We start from the raw sequence: 16,001 nt of genomic DNA, 5'->3' as shown, positions 1-16,001 counted from the left end.
ATTGATGATATTAGTATCAATGATGATTGTAGGTAACTACAGATAATCAAATATTTTAATAAGACATGCACTACTAGACTCTGTCAGGTCTGTGAGTGTATACTAAGTGCTAGAGGCTACGCTGAGTCATTTCATACATTCCATACATTACTTAACTCTGGCTTCAGTGAATTAAGATGTAAAAGTAAAACATCTTACTGGTAGCGAAAAAATCATTTTTCTCACTTTATATTACTGACCCAATGCAATTCAGTTTAATAACCAGGTAAAGCATCAAACTATCCTAATTATAAGCAAAGTTTTTTTCCAATAAGACAAAGAATTAGAAGGTACTTGGAAAACGCACTTGAGATTTTTTTAACCATATATGCCAACCTACACAGAAGACTCTCAAACACAGTAGTCCCTCCCCTTATCCGTGGGGACACATTCCAAGACCCCAAACCCTATATATACTATACATACATACCTATGATAAAGTTTAATTTATAAATTAGACACAGTAAAAGATGAACAATAACTAATAATAAAATAGAATAATTATAACAATACACTGTAATAAAAGTTATGTGAATGTGGGCTCTCTCAAAACATCTTATTGTACAAGTTTAAAGCCTTTTCCATACTAACTAAGCACTTTTCATGCACTGTGGCCATAACTTCTGCAGTTTGAGGTATGACAGCAAAACTAGTACGAATTTCTTTTTCCTCCTTCACAATTTCATGGATAGATTTGTTCTTATTATAGATTGGAGCACCTCAGCACATGATTTCTTTCCTAACCTCACTAAGCCAAGAACTTTCCCCTTTTCACCTGAAGTACTCTGTGGCTTCTCTTTGGCATATCTGAATTGCTAGCATCACTACTCTTGCGCTTTGGGGCATTAAGTAAAGTAAGGGTTACTTGAGCACAAGCACTGAGATACTGTGACGACTGATCTGACAAACAAGATGGATACTAACTGACTAAGGGGCAAGATATGCTGGACAAAGGGATGCTTCATGTCCTGGGTAGGCCGGCACGAGATTTCATCACACTACTCAGGACGGTGCACAATTTAAACTTTATGAATTGTTTATTTCTAGAACTTTCCATTTAATATTTCTGGACCACAGTTAACCATGGAGTAATTGAAACTGCAAAGAGAAACTGAATAGGGGGGGCTATTATAGAGTTACTGGCTTGGTAAGACCATGTGGTAACATGGAAAAACTTTTCTGAGGCCTGAGATAAATAATCCTCATTTCTGGCCAGAATCTGAATTAGAATGTATTTTTCTTACTTTTAAAAGAGTCCCCCTGGGTCCACTGTGCATTACCCAGTTAGATAAAGGCACTTGCCATATTGTATTATAGGAGTCACATGACTGCCACACTGATACACACCTTGGAAATATGTGCCCTAGAATGACCCAACATGCAGCCTAAGCAGCAATGGTCTCAGTATAAGAATCCAAACTAGTGAGGATACCACTCATATTTGGGACCCTTTCTAAAAGATCTCGTTTCACAAACACTTCCAAAAGGGTGAGGATACTGAATTAAGGAACATAAAATAACTGCCACTCAACCAAGCATTCTCTAGGACAATCCTGAAATATTTTGTCAGATGTTGTTTACTCCAGCTCTGACTTTTTCTTTCCATTAACAGCAGGGCTGCACAGTATAAAGGAATGATTTTTACTGTTATTTTCAATGCTAAGATCCTTATATGCACAATTTATTTCTATTCTTATATATTTCTTTATTTCAACATATGGGCACTTGTGAGTTTAAGAAGAAAGAAGATTCAATTTTGTGATGTTCAACAAACCTTCCATTTTGTTGATAAAATGCTTCTTCAAATTCCCGTAATGTTTTACGTAGTTTCTTTTTTTCAGCTCTGGCCTTCCAAAGCTGTTCCAGTAATTCGGGCCTAAAATTGAAATGGGAAGAAAACATTTGAAAGGGCACTTTTGATTCATTATGTTCTTAACAGTGTTTCTAACCCTGGCTGCAAAATCAAGCCAGCTGGGGAGCTTTTAGAATATACCAATGTCTTAAGTTTCACCTTGGAGCAACTAAATCAGAATAGCTGCTGGTAGGGCTCTGCATTAAGTACTTAAAACAAAAACAAAAACAAAACAACTTCCCACATGATCCTAAAGTAACGCCAGGGCTAAGACCTAGAACCAAAGGCCACATCAGGTAAAGAAGCTGAAAGAGCACAAACTAACAGACGACTCTCAGCTGGTTCCAGCACTTTGTCATACAGCAAACGTAGGATTTTAGTTTTTTTAATTTTTAAAACACACTAATTTTCAATAAAGAAAATGTGAATCACAACATGTATTTGTAAAGCACACTTTTTAAAATGGGTGTATTTCTTTTCTTTACTCAATTATTTAACACTGAATTTCTTTGCATATAAATTTTATTACATGAATAGGCTAAAATCACAAACCAGGATACATACATAGAAGCTGCTCGAGTACTTGACAATCGGAGATCTAGAGCCAGTTTTTCTTGATTTTCTTCCATATCAGATTCTGAGTTTTCCAATGAAGACTGTGCCTGTACAGCAGTTTTCAAGATATCAGTTAACTCAGAGGACAGACTAACACCATCTTCTTCTTCTTCCTAAAAATATATCCAAACAGAGAATCAAACATGCCATGATTTCAATTTTTCCTTTAGGAAAAAGATCAGAGAATAATTTCTCTTAAGGATTACCTTGATTTCTTCAAAAAAATGTGCAGTTTCTCCTTCTATGATTGGCTGTAACATCTGACCCCTTCGCTTGGTGGATGGAGATCCCTGTAACAATAAACATATAAGTGGGTTACATTTTAAGTATTTAAAATGTTCAATGAAGATTCACTTCACTATTACAGTTAAAATAAAGTTTAACAGATCTTAAACTTTATTTTCAAAATTCTAACCATACGCTTGAAAATTTTTTAGGAATTCCTTACTAAATTTATTTTTGCTTTTTTCTTGTTATGTATCCATAAGAGTGACAAATGATAATTTACATCTAGGTAATTCTAAAAGAGCTCATTCAATAAATGTTTTAAAATTCTAAATAATAATGTGTGACATATTATTTATTTAATTGGGAGCATTTTTCTTTTTAACCAAGCTGTCAACTTTTTTGGTCTGAGGACCCCTTTATACTCCTTTTTAAAAAATAACAGCTTCATTAAGATATAATTCATATACCATAGGGACTTCCCTGGTGGTTCAGTAGCTAAGACTCCGTGCTCCCAATGCAGGGGGCCCGGGTTCGATCTCTGATCAGGGAACTAGATCCCACATGCCGCAACTAAGAGTTTGCATGCTGCAACTAAAGATCCCGCATGCCGCAACTAGAAGATCCCGCATGCCACAACGTAGATCCCGCCCGTGTGCCGCAACTAAGACCCAGCACTGCTAGCTAAATAAATAAATAAATAAATAAATATTTTTAAAAAGATATAATTCATATACCATAAAATTCTTTTAAAGTGTACAATTTAGTGGGTTTTAGTATATGCACAAAGTTGTACAACCATCACCACTATCTGATTCTAGAACATTTCATCACCCCAAAAGGAAACCCTGTACTCATGAGCCCTCTCTCCCCAGCCCATGGCAAACAACAATCTACTTTCTGTCTCAATGGGCTGGTCTATTCTAGATATTTCATATAAATGGAATCATACAATATGTGGCCTTTTGTGTCTGGCTTTTTTCACTTAGCATAAATGTTTTCAAGGTTTATCCATGTTGTAGTGTGTACCAGTACTTCGTCCCTTTGCATGGCTGAATAATATTCCACTGTATGGATATACCTCATTATGTTTATCTATCAGTTGGCCGAACATCTGGACTGTTTTTACACTTTGGCTATTATGAACAATGCTACTCTGAAGACTTGTCTACAAATTTTTGTGCGGACATATGTTTTCAGTTCTCTTGGGTATATACCTAGGAAGAGAACTGCTAGGTCATATGGTAACTCTATGTTTAAACTTTTGAGGAACTGCTAGCACCATCTGTTGGAAAAACGATTCTTTCCTATTGTCTTGGCTTAACTTTTAGATTCCAAATTTCTCTTTATGACAGTCATATTTAGGCGTCCATAAGATCTAGAAATGCTTCCTATAGACTCAGTTTTTAAAAACAAATGTGTGGAATTCTAAGATGGTTTTCATAAATAAATTCAAAGACTATTTATACTATTACGGAATTATGAAAATGTCAGTGACACACAAAAAATACCTTGTAATCAAAAGATAAAATCTGTATTAAACTATCTTATGTGTGAAAAGATTATAAACTATACAGGATTCACTGTTCAAAGAAAACTGATTATATCTAAATACTGTTAAGAGACGGCCAACTAAAAAAACAGCCAGTTAAAAAAGAATGTTTATTTAAGGGCTAAATAAAAGGTGCTCAGAAGGCCACTGTGAACATTCTAATAATGAGTAGCCAGAGAGTCGAAGCCTAAAGGGAACCCTTACTCCAAGAGGCCATCAACATAAAAATGGCCTGCAAGCTTAAGCAAACCATAAGCTCCAGAGAATTAATTCCTAGGAGATGATGCAGAATGGGCACATGCTGTTTTCTATTTGAGCCTGAGAGACATCTAGAGCCATACCATCTAATGGTTAATTTGGGGATAGCACTTAATATGCACATAAGCATTTGAGTTTTCATTTTTTCTCAAAAAAAACGCACATATACATGAATAAGTATTATTTTAATAGACTTTTTTGTTAAAAAAGATGAACTTGAAAAAAATCAGTTTACATTATTGTGCAATTAAGTGAACATCATCATGATGGCCATCACAAAAGTAATGTATTTTCAAAGGCATGAATTTAAATGGAAAGAAATTAGGCAAGGGTCTGAAATACGAGTTTTTAATTCTACAAGTAGGTGACCCTGGGCACATCACTCCTGAGTTTCAGTTTCATCATCTGTGAAATGAGGCTACCATCCTCTCCACCTGTTGTGACTTAACTTCTCAGGACTTAATGACATAATCATAAGTAAAAATGCTTATAAGAGTGCCTGGGAGGTAATAGTAGGCATTTATTATTAATTTCCTATTCTTTTAAAGCAGTAACCTCACCTTACATACACAATTCTTGTTACCTTGGCTGTGTATTTCTCCAATATACCACCATAATAATAATTTTTTTTTAAAGAGTAGGTTTTGGTAAAATGAACTAGATAAATGTTCGCATGTTTTACTTACAAGGACAGGAGTGATGCTAGCTCTTGTCAGCATCTGTTTTACAAGTCTGTATCTATCATAAAGAGGTTTAACAATGTGCCTTTCTTCCCTGGTTACCTGAAGCAAGAAAAATGGAAATCACCTAGTCATCAGAAATCTAAAATTTCTAAAACATTGAGCAATATGACTTTCCCTGCAATTTTTAAAAAGTTATTTTAATTAAGTAGGCAATCTCCCAAATGTAGGAAACAATGCTCTATGAAACAGCTCTGAAGATGTGGGCCACAAAAGTGATTCATGTTCTTTAAGACAGAAAATCAAATCTTTTCAGCAAGAGAGACATTACCGGCCTTCCATGTTGACTTTCATAATAAAGAAGACTTTTCTGGAGAGAAGTTTTCTCTTCTACCAAATGATCTTTTGTCATTTTCTAGAATAAAAAAAACAAAAAACAAAAAAAAACCCTCCCATTAGCAGCATCATTCCCTTCCCCAGCACAATGTAAATAATTTGGTTGAAAGGGCAGCCCATTACCACTCTTGATTAGGTTAATAAGAACACATCTTTTGCTTATGGATTTGCAGGCAACATTTTTCAGTCTCTTGGAGAATCTGGTCTTCTAAAACTAGGTACCAACCGCCTTTGGTGGTTTGATTTATTATATTTTATCTGAATAAGTTATGAATACCAGAGCTTAGTACCTTGGGTAAGTTACTTAGCCTCTTTTTGTTCAACATCCTGATCTGTAAATGGGGATACTTCACCTACCTCGCAGAGCTTTAATGAGGACTAAATGAGTTAATACGTTGTAAAGGCATTTACACAGTGCCTACTCAGCACACAATAAACAAAATAAATGCCTATTTATTTAATTTTGCACATAATCTTTTATTAGCATTATAACTATAATATTGTTGTGTGTGGGCACATACACAAAACACGTGCACACACCAAGCACAGTTCTTAAACCTGGTGTTTCTCCTAAACTGTTAAAATCTAGCAGCAGTATAGTGGAAAGATCCTGAAAAAAGCTCAACAATGTCAATTTGTGACCCTAGACTTCTACTCTATGACTTCAGTTCCCCTTCATCTGGCACTTTCTTTCTACTGATAATAAGATACTCTTCTCCCATCTTTCAGTACTCTAATGGTAGTAGGCAGGAATCCCAAATTTATTTGCCCATAACTACTTCTCCCTTTGTTCCATAGCATGACCTTTTAACACACCAATGAACCAATGTTCCACAGAATACACTTTAACCCAAATAAACTCTCCAATTACTCCTAGGACTAATTAAAACTACCCTGTTTGTCATCAGAATGAAAATTAGAGGTACAAAAAAAAATTCAGTGGATACATACTTCCTATAACAAGCATTTTAGATTATGTACGTTCAGTAGAGGATAGCTAGGTGTAGACTCTGTAAAACATTGTGATTTCAACCTCAAGCTTGAACCTTAAACCTAGGAAAAGGAATCTGAATAAAGCTAATCCAATCAAAATCATTTATAGGAAAGGGGGTGAGGAGGAGAGGAGGCTGGTATAACATAAAAGCAAAACCAAGAAAAATTGGGGGAACTTCTCTGGTGGCACAGTGGTTAAGAACCCGTCTGCCAATGCAGGGGACACGGGTTCGATTCCTGGTCTGGGAAGATCCCACATGCCGCAGAGCAACTAAGCCCATGCACCACAACTACTGAGCCTATGCTCTAGAGCCCGTGAGCCACAACTACTGAGCCCGAGAAGCACAACCACTGAAGCCCAGGCGCCTAAAGTCCATGCTCCGCAACAAGAGAAGCCACCGCAATGAGAACCCTGTGCACTGCCACGAAGAGTAGCCCCCACTCGCCACAACTAGGGAAAGCCTGCACGTAGCAATGAAGACCCAACGCAGCCAAAAATAAATAAAGAATGAAAGAAAAACTGGGGAGGGGAGCAACTAGAATTTCTAATCCAGCTCTGTTTGAAGGGAGAAAGACTCCAATATTTCGATCATGAGGTGTACTCTGTTGTCAAGATAGGAATGCACATCAGGATTCATCACTGCCTAGACAAAAGTTCACCTGAGACCATCTACCTCTGTAGTCTCCCAGCAAATTTCATCTGATAAATGATCTTGGTTGCCAAGTGCTTTGACCAGGACTGCCCTAGGCATAGGCTATACTAAGTAATGGTTCTTCACAAAAATGCATTCAATTAGTCCTCATAACCACACTGTGTTAGTACTTTAATGGACATAATCGCAGTCACATGGCTGTTGAAGGGACTCAGCGGCAGAATGCACATAATATAACCAGTCAGGAACTGGCATAAGCTAAGAGTTTAATACGTACAACTACTAAGATACAAGGCCAAGACTGAAACTCAGGTATATTTCGTGCTCTTAACACACTCATCTTGCTAACTGCCTCCAATATAAGTGAACAGACCACATTCTAGTTTTTTTAGTTTTATTATTTCAACTCAGGCACTTCTGTTGTGCTGATAAAAACATGCTTCTATAACTACAAACCTGGAAAGTAAACTGAGGCCAGCAGACTACCTAGACATCTTTATGCCACTATTGTAATTATTTTATTTCAGGTATTCTAAAGGCTAGTCTGGGCAAAAACCATAGCTCAAGATTACTTTGATATCTTCTGGAAGACACCTCTCAACACGTTTTTCTTTCAGTCTTTTCAGAATAAGTTCAAGTGTTGCTTCCTTAGATGGCTTCTTCTCCTTCTGAATGACCCGGGATTCATCTTCATTCTCTTCATCTTCATGGTCTAGAGAAGAGCCAAAGCTTTTTGGAAGAGTGTTACTACGTGGACGTGTCTGAGGTACAAACTCTCCATCAGAGGTTTTGTGTTTTGCATCTACATTTCAGAACCAAGAGGGTAGATCAGTAATACTGATTTTAGCTAAAATGAAGCTAGGTCAAAAGAGATGCAAGAGATGCAAAAGCAAAGTATACATCTACAACACACAAAGTCACATGAAATACTTAAATTATATATATACACTGAGAGAACTATATGGTTTTTCTTTCAACCAATATTCATAGAAAGCCGACTAAAGTAAGATGCTCTGATGAGCATACAGTAGTAAACAAACAAACATGGTCTCTGTTGTCATGGAGCATGTATTCAGGAAGTAAAAAACAAAAACTAAGTAATCAGATTAATAAACAAAATAATTTCAATGAGTGCTAAGTGCTATAAAGAAGATAAAATAGAATGATGTCACAATGTTAAAGAACTGTGCTTTTTGGAAGAGCAACTCCTTTGGATGGAATTGACAAAGAAGGCCTTTCTGAGATGGTGACATCCTAGTTGAACATGGATTTAAAAGGAGTTAACCTAGCATAGAAGATTTAGGGGAAGAACATTTCTCCCCAGTTGAGGCAACAGCCAGGGCAAGGTCCCTAAACCACGACATATTTAAGGAACAGAAAATGAGGAAAAGTGATAAAATGGGCAAAGGGCAGAGTATAAACGGCCTTGAAAGCCTGGGTAAGGGGTCTGGACTTTATTCTAAGTGGAAAGGGAAGCCCACTGAAGAGCTATGAACAAGATAGTAACACAGTTTTTATAAAAGATAATTTTGGCTGCTATGCAGAGAATGCACTGTAGGACAGTAAGAGTGGAAGCAAATTGGGAAATTAGTTAGGAGGCTAATAATTTAATGACACTCATTAGTAATACATTCAAGGTAGTGATTCTCACTGATGGTTGGAAACTGGTGTTAAACGAGGAAATTTTTGACAGAATTTTAAGGGAAAATTCTAAAGAAGTAGTAGAACTTATTTAACCATAAGAATGTAAATAAACTCAATGACAATAGGGACCCTGTTTCTCTTGTTCACTGCTACAACCTCAGATGTCTTCAAGTACTTGGTATTTACAGACACTAAAATTTCTGTTGAATAAATTCAAATGAATAAACCAAAATGTGATGCTCCAGATTACAAACCCACACTTGGTACAGATAATTTTTTAGGTATTAACAATTATTAAAAAGCATGTTCACTAAACACCCACAAAGGAAATGTACCTTAGCAGGTGTTATACTAGACTGACACCCAGTAACATACGACCTAGTTTTTAATTCGAGACGACTTACAATTTAGTCTTTGTAGTATAAAAGGCTGATGATTATTCTTAGTCTTAGATGAAATACCCACCAAAAATTCTTAATACCTACCCAAACCCAAAACTGCTTAATATTTGAAATATGTTTCATATAAACTTCATAATACAATACCACCTGTGAATATATAATCTAGGGCACCCTTCAAAAGACTATTACTAATAAAAACACATGAAAGACATTTGGAAGAATGTAATATAGTATTGCAACTTTGACCATAACTACTAAAAGAACAAGAGAACTTTTATTTTGCCAGATAGTGTCCAAGATTTAAAATTATCAAAAATTCTAACTATAATTCTCAGATATTATTATAAAGAATATTTTAAAATGCAATTATATTAGAAAAATGGCACATTTTATACCTTTGATTTGCTTTCGCAGTTTGGTGAGCTCTGTCATCCATTTTAATACCTTTGGATTGGCTGCTATATCACTGTAGGAGGGCTGAAAAATTAAGAAAACAGAATCACTGATTCATCAACCCCCTACCTGCGCTAAGTCCCTCTCTGATAATTGCCTTTGCCCAAAGGAGCTGCCTGGCCCAAGGTTACAACCCTTCTTCCAGAGCAGCCTGCATCCATGACTGGTTATGTGGGATTAAAAAGGCCTGGCGCCCTCATCTCAATTCAGGTCAATCCTGAGCAGCCATCCTAGCTTAAGACCCCATGGAATCTCCTCTACTAAACCATGCTGGCCTCACTCCTTACAGCTGCAATTCTCCCTAAACACTCCCTTGGAAATCGCACGCCCTGAAATCTCTGTCTCAGAATGTTTCCCAGATGATCCAACCTAAAACAACTCTACCACTATAAATCTACTCATAGATAGACACTGTTCTTTCATAAAGATAGTATTTTAAGAGATTTGTTAACACCTCAATAAAATTAAGATATGAAATTCTAAAAAAAGAAAGAGAATCATTTAAACCTTTGTGGGTAAGCAATGGTTTTTTGTTTTTTGGTTTTTTTGCCACGCCACACGGCATGCAGGATCTTAGTTCCCCGACCAGGGATTGAACCCATGCCCCCTGCAGTGGAAGCGTGGAGTCTTAACAACTGGACCGCCAGGAAGTCCCAATGGTTATTTTAATTTATGCCCAAATAGTATTTTACAGTTCCCATGGCAGAGGTTTCACTCAATCCTCATTTCATCTTACTTTAAGTAGACAGGGCAAGATATTAAGTAAAGCTCTCTCGGAGGAGGGCCTAGCAACTGGAGAAGCCAGATTTGAATATGGGTCTTCCGACTCCAAGTATAGGACTTTTTCCACTTCACATGTTCTAATTATTAAATATCTCATCCCTCCACCCCCACCTCCCCTGGCTACCTGTGGTTTTTGAGAGAGCACAGCATTAACGTGATTTGTCAATGTAAAGTATTTGCTTTAAGAATTCTACAAGCTGTTTTCCAATAGAAATATAAAAATGCAATGGTGCAATGGCAAGAATACTGGTCTGGAATCAGAAGGCTAAGGATCTATATAATCTCAGATCTACATGATCACTATTTCTCTGGGCATCTTAGATTCGTTCTCTCTCCCAGGAAAGAGATGCACTAATGCTCTCCAAGAAAGTCCTCCAAGTTCCAACAGATCTACCTCACAGTGGACAATGCTACAAACTTACCTTGCTATTTCTTTCCCTTTCAAACTGTTCCTCAAATTGTCTGATTTTTTTCTGAAGTTTCTTGACTAACTGATATGGTGTTCTGTCTTCTCTTTTTTCATCTTTTGAACTAAAAGATGATCTTCGAATCCTGAATTAAAACAAGAGGCAAATACTGTTAGTTAAATTTTTAATTTATCGACACCATCTCTCTTATTATCTTGATAAAACATGATACTATTACCAAGAAGTATATTTTTAAAGTGAAATTAAGTCTCTAACACTAAAGGACAGGTAGTAAAAAGAAACTTAAACTATGTTAGAGACCACAAAATTAGCTAACACGAGTAGCGATGAAAACAATCTGGAATCATTCAAAAGTTGTCTGGGCAAAGGCAGAAGAGAAACAAAGACATCTAGCAACTCAGAGCTCTTTTGGTGTTCAAACTGCAAAGGAAAGGTTCTAACTTTCAGGATCAATTTTAAGTTTTGACAATAAAAACATCTAGTATTGGTGAGCTCCACCTGCGGCCTCCCTTCCAGAGTTCTATATTTCAGTCACAAATGAATAAAAACACCATGGAAAGATGTCTTATTAGAGAGCAAACCCCAAAAATACCTCAATGAACTCAGAATTTAGGGGCACCCGAAATAAAAAATTACAAAAGCATGCTTCATGAAATAGGGGAGAAAGCTCTCAACTGCAGGTCTGGAGGATTAAAATCTCTCAAAGGACCTGGGTATGTGATAGGATTCACCTCCCATAAGAACATAAAAGTCATATACCTAGCAAAAGAAAGTGCTTTAGATGAGGAATCCAATGTTTCTGGATCATGTAGGAAACGCTGGCTTTGCCCAAAATCTAAACTCCGGTGTGATAATACTGGAGGACAGTCCTCTTCCAGAGGATGATGATTCATTCTTCCAGCTTGTGGAGAGAGTTGAGCTTCTCCAGACTCAGAGTCTTCCTGCCAAGACTTAAAAGCAGGAAATGGCTCTGCAAAACAAACACAAAGAATAGTACCATGGGTCTCTTGGTTCCACATGGAAAAAAAGTCACACAATATCAGCTATATGTTCTTTAAACCTTTATCATTATGTAGTGGTTCATATAATAATTATGGGATACTAGGGTCTTCATAAAGCCTACTATAGTTTAAAATTGTCTGAGCTTCATTGTTCAGCTCAGAGTTCTAATTTCACATAAGGAGTTACACTTTAAATTTCTGAACCCAGTCACAAAGCAAGAAGGGACACTGTCAAGCTCTTTAAAATTAAAATGTTATTTTTCAAGTAGGGAAAAGTCTTCATTTAGAAACAGCAAACATTAAACAGTCGTCAGTTAGGAATTTAACTTAGCCAAATGCTGCCAGGTGAATAGATCATCCCTCACTGTAAAATGACTATGTTAGGAACTGGAAGCTATTCCCCATGCTATTCAGAACACTTACCAAATGGAGTTCTTGGACTCCAAAAGAATTCTAACCTTCCCAAACGAAAGCAGCTAACTCACCTGACAGTACCTGGCCTCTAACATTAAACTGTGGTGGTTATTTTCTGCTACAGGATTCCTGTGTATAATACATATTTTAATAATTAAACACCCAAAAGTATGACCAAGACAAAATTTAATAGCACTACTCCCTCTTAAGCACATTTATTTTATTGGAGTTATCCTGTATGTTCTCAAATGAAGCCATGTTAAGACATTTGATGTCTTTGCACAAATAAGGTTTGATTACATACAGAACACATATAGATAAACACACAACCCACAAATATACTCCAAATACAAAATTATGTTCAAGTATCACTGGATTCAGGGTGGGGATCGGGACTTTTCCATCTACATGTTAACTTTATTATAACTACAGCGTAAAACTTTGATACTGTGGCTTTTAATAGCAAAAATTAGTTAAGTATTTCTGGATGCAAAAATGGCTTGACAGTGTCAGAAATCAAGAATGATGTTTTCTTTTTCTTCACACAATACCTACGGATTGCTACTAATTTAGTTTAACTTTATGCATTAGCAATTTAAAGCATTACTGTTTTTCAGGGTAATAAGAACATAATTAATTTAGTTTTTAAAGCCCAGATCAATCTGATAACTAAAAATTGAGTACTAAGCGTGCAATCCCATAATAAACCCAGCAATAAAGTGATTTTCAAAACAACCCTTGTACCTGCTTCCCAGAAAATAAATAACAGGAAATAAACATTTTATGAGAAATCTCCTGTTTTAAGAAAAGTAGGAACTAACAAAAACAATATTTTCTGGGTATCATCTTTAACCCAGAATAGTTTTCCTAATATATGGGGACAGCAGGAGAAGGGCTAATAAGAAGGCAAACAAAGTGAACCATAAAAAGGCAAAAAAGCTAAACTATGGTGAACCATACTTACCCTCCCCATCTCTCTGCAGATGCATTGTTTTGAAATCAATGAGGGGAAAAGTGATAGGGCATGACGCTAATAAAATGGAAAAAATGGCAAAAAATACTAAAGTGAACACACAGCACAGTCAGAACAAACCATACACATAACTAACACAAAGCCAAAGATACCAAAAACATTTCCCTAAAACCAGTTAGGCATTCTGCTCAAAAACTTTATTCAAAGAAATTACTACTAACCAAACTTTAAAAACAAACACAAACATACATTTCTGTTTCAGCAAGCAAGGCAAAAAAAAAAAAAAAAATCAAAGTAGTGCTGTTCTATTAAAACTCAAACATAAAACTGAAGAAATGGAAACTTAATCAGGTACTGTTGAAGCTTTTCAGTATAAACGATTTGACAGAAAAATATTTCCTTTAGTTTGCTCTTTGAAAAGATCCTACCGTATTTCATTCAAGAGTCAGCAGGAAAGAATCTAAAGTAAAGATGTTGTCTACTTCCATTAAAAACCAAGATCTTTGGATGGCTGCTACAAATGCATACTGGTGGCAGACATGTGCTACCTGCTTGCGAACTGCATTCTGCTGACTACCCTTTGAACAATACAAAAAAACAAAACCCACATGCTTAGGAAGAGTGAGGTGGTCCTCCATTTGAAGTCACCCTACTTCTCTATTAAGAGTCATTTCAAATGGGGTATGTCTCTGATTCCAAGGTATGTAGGGTCTAAAGTAATTTGGTCTCTTAAGGAAGACTACTATTTAGAATATCTTGACTCCCAGTTGTAGAAAATCAGTCTCCGTATTATGGGGCACAGTTGGAAAGAACAACATGGTCTGCTAACAGCTACTCTCCCAAGCACATGCAGAGTTCATGACTGAGAAGTTTACTCAGATGTCTACTGCTCTTGGCTCTCTGAAAGTCACTGACCCTTACTCCTGGAAGAGCCAGAAGGAGGTCTACGAGGACTTGTCACAGCTGTCGAGCCAGGTAGCTAACAGGGCAGTTCAGAGACTGAAAATCAGGGATCAGGAGTACATAGTGACCTACTTTCCCTACCACCACAAGTTGTAAAGGATGGATTCTGACAAGGCAACAAAAGAGAGCCTACCATCAGGGTCTCTTTGGGGAAGCCTCCAGAAAGCTGAAGCTGGACAGAGAATGTCCTATCTCCTCAGACAATGGAAAACAAATTGTCTTCTATGCTTAAAACTTAAGATCAGAACCCTCAGGACAAAGACTGTAAGGGGCTATTTATCTGCATCCTCCAAAAAGAAGCAGGATTAAATCCTCTGTCAGAATCCCAGCTTCATCTTTCACAGACTCTTTTCCTACTACAGCTCAAGGGATGCTCTGTTGACCACCACTCCTTTTCAGTGATCATGCCAGGATAAATAACTAAAATGAACATCTGATCTTCACTGCCACCAGAATGCTAACATATCCCTAACTCTGGGGAGCATGTTCATAAATTCCAAACATCCTGAATAACCCAGAACAAAGTAAATGGAAGACAACTTCCTGATTTAGTCTAAGTTAAGACACATAATATGCCATTAGGTATGCCAAACATCTAGACCAAAAAAGGGGGAGGGGGGGCAGGAGGAAAGACAGCAGTAAAGATTGGCACAATGACTTGTTTGGGGCTTTTAGAAAATTGGCTATACCTTAAAAATAAATAAATAAAAATGCTCCAACTGTGATCAGGTACATAGACTTGAGGTGGCAAAAGGAGTCTGTGGTATTGGCATTGCAATTCCTCTTGTTATTGCTACTGTATGTCACCGGCTAACTCGCCAAAGGTGAGATTACCAAGGGATCTTCATCCAAGTGAACAAATATGTAACTTTAAGATTTCTGAGTGGTCTCCTTGTCTATTTACATAGGAAGGTGTATGATTCAGAGGCCTCCTGGATCCAAATTTGCTGCTTACTTCCACTCCCAACCGCAACATTTTATTTGAGAGTTTACAAACACACAGCAAAGTTGAGAGAATTTTAAAGTGGACATCTATATACCAATCGCCTAGATTCTACCATTAACATTTTACTATACTTGCTTTATAACATTCCCATTCCATTAACCGTCTTATTTTCTTCATGGATTTCAAAGTAAACTGTAGATACCTGTATACTTCCCCATAAACACTTCTGCATGCAAATCATTCACTGAAGTTTGGTATTTATTTACAGTTTTTGCTTCTTTTGATTAAAAAAAGCTTACATACAATGAAACACAAGTCTTAAGTATACATCTGCTGAGTTTTGACAAATACATACACCCATGTGGCTTGCCTTTTTAAATTAAAATTAAAATTTCTCTTCTTTGTAAAATTTGTTAGGACCCTGCTCCCATACCTTCATAACCTAACACAGAGATACAGGGATACAGTACAATACGTACTTACAAATAACCTTGAAGATAATTTCTTTTTAAATGTATTCCTGATGATTATAAAGAAAAGGCAGCTATATATAAGCCCTCTGTTTAAAGTGGTGAGATCCCCAAGCCCTAACATACCAGACTTTCAAAAACTGGGAGACAGCACCTGGTTTAACAATTAACAAAATCCTATCCTTGATTTTATTTTTTTCATCAGTTTTAACATCCATCTTCAGAGCTAATGGATAAAATAAGAACTTTTAGTTCAATGAGA

At 36.6% G+C, this 16,001-nt stretch overlaps 1 protein-coding gene across 18 annotated transcripts in view; it reads right to left on the bottom strand.

Moving 5' to 3' along the window:
• Window positions 1-16,001, bottom strand: part of FAM13B (family with sequence similarity 13 member B) — a 117,126-nt gene that overhangs the window by 2,654 nt on the left and 98,471 nt on the right. For 6 of the 18 annotated variants that reach the window (XM_082454554.1, XM_082454565.1, XM_082454564.1 and 3 more), the window contains 10 exons: window positions 13,352-13,417; window positions 11,732-11,942; window positions 10,967-11,096; window positions 9,704-9,785; window positions 7,836-8,065; window positions 5,553-5,636; window positions 5,228-5,323; window positions 2,713-2,796; window positions 2,456-2,619; window positions 1,814-1,915 (listed from right to left, as the gene is read on the bottom strand). In XM_082454554.1, the coding sequence (XP_082310680.1) occupies window positions 1,814-1,915; window positions 2,456-2,619; window positions 2,713-2,796; window positions 5,228-5,323; window positions 5,553-5,636; window positions 7,836-8,065; window positions 9,704-9,785; window positions 10,967-11,096; window positions 11,732-11,942; window positions 13,352-13,417 (1,249 nt within the window). The remainder of the gene's footprint in view (window positions 1-1,813; window positions 1,916-2,455; window positions 2,620-2,712; window positions 2,797-5,227; window positions 5,324-5,552; window positions 5,637-7,835; window positions 8,066-9,703; window positions 9,786-10,966; window positions 11,097-11,731; window positions 11,943-13,351; window positions 13,418-16,001) is intronic. The other 12 variants (XM_082454566.1, XM_082454562.1, XM_082454556.1 and 9 more) reach the window with 7 other exon arrangements.

Source organism: Balaenoptera physalus, assembly GCF_965194825.1.
Source record: "Balaenoptera physalus genome assembly, chromosome: 3".
Classification (NCBI taxonomy): Eukaryota; Metazoa; Chordata; class Mammalia; order Artiodactyla; family Balaenopteridae; genus Balaenoptera; species Balaenoptera physalus.
This window is presented reverse-complemented; position numbering and strand designations above follow the sequence as displayed.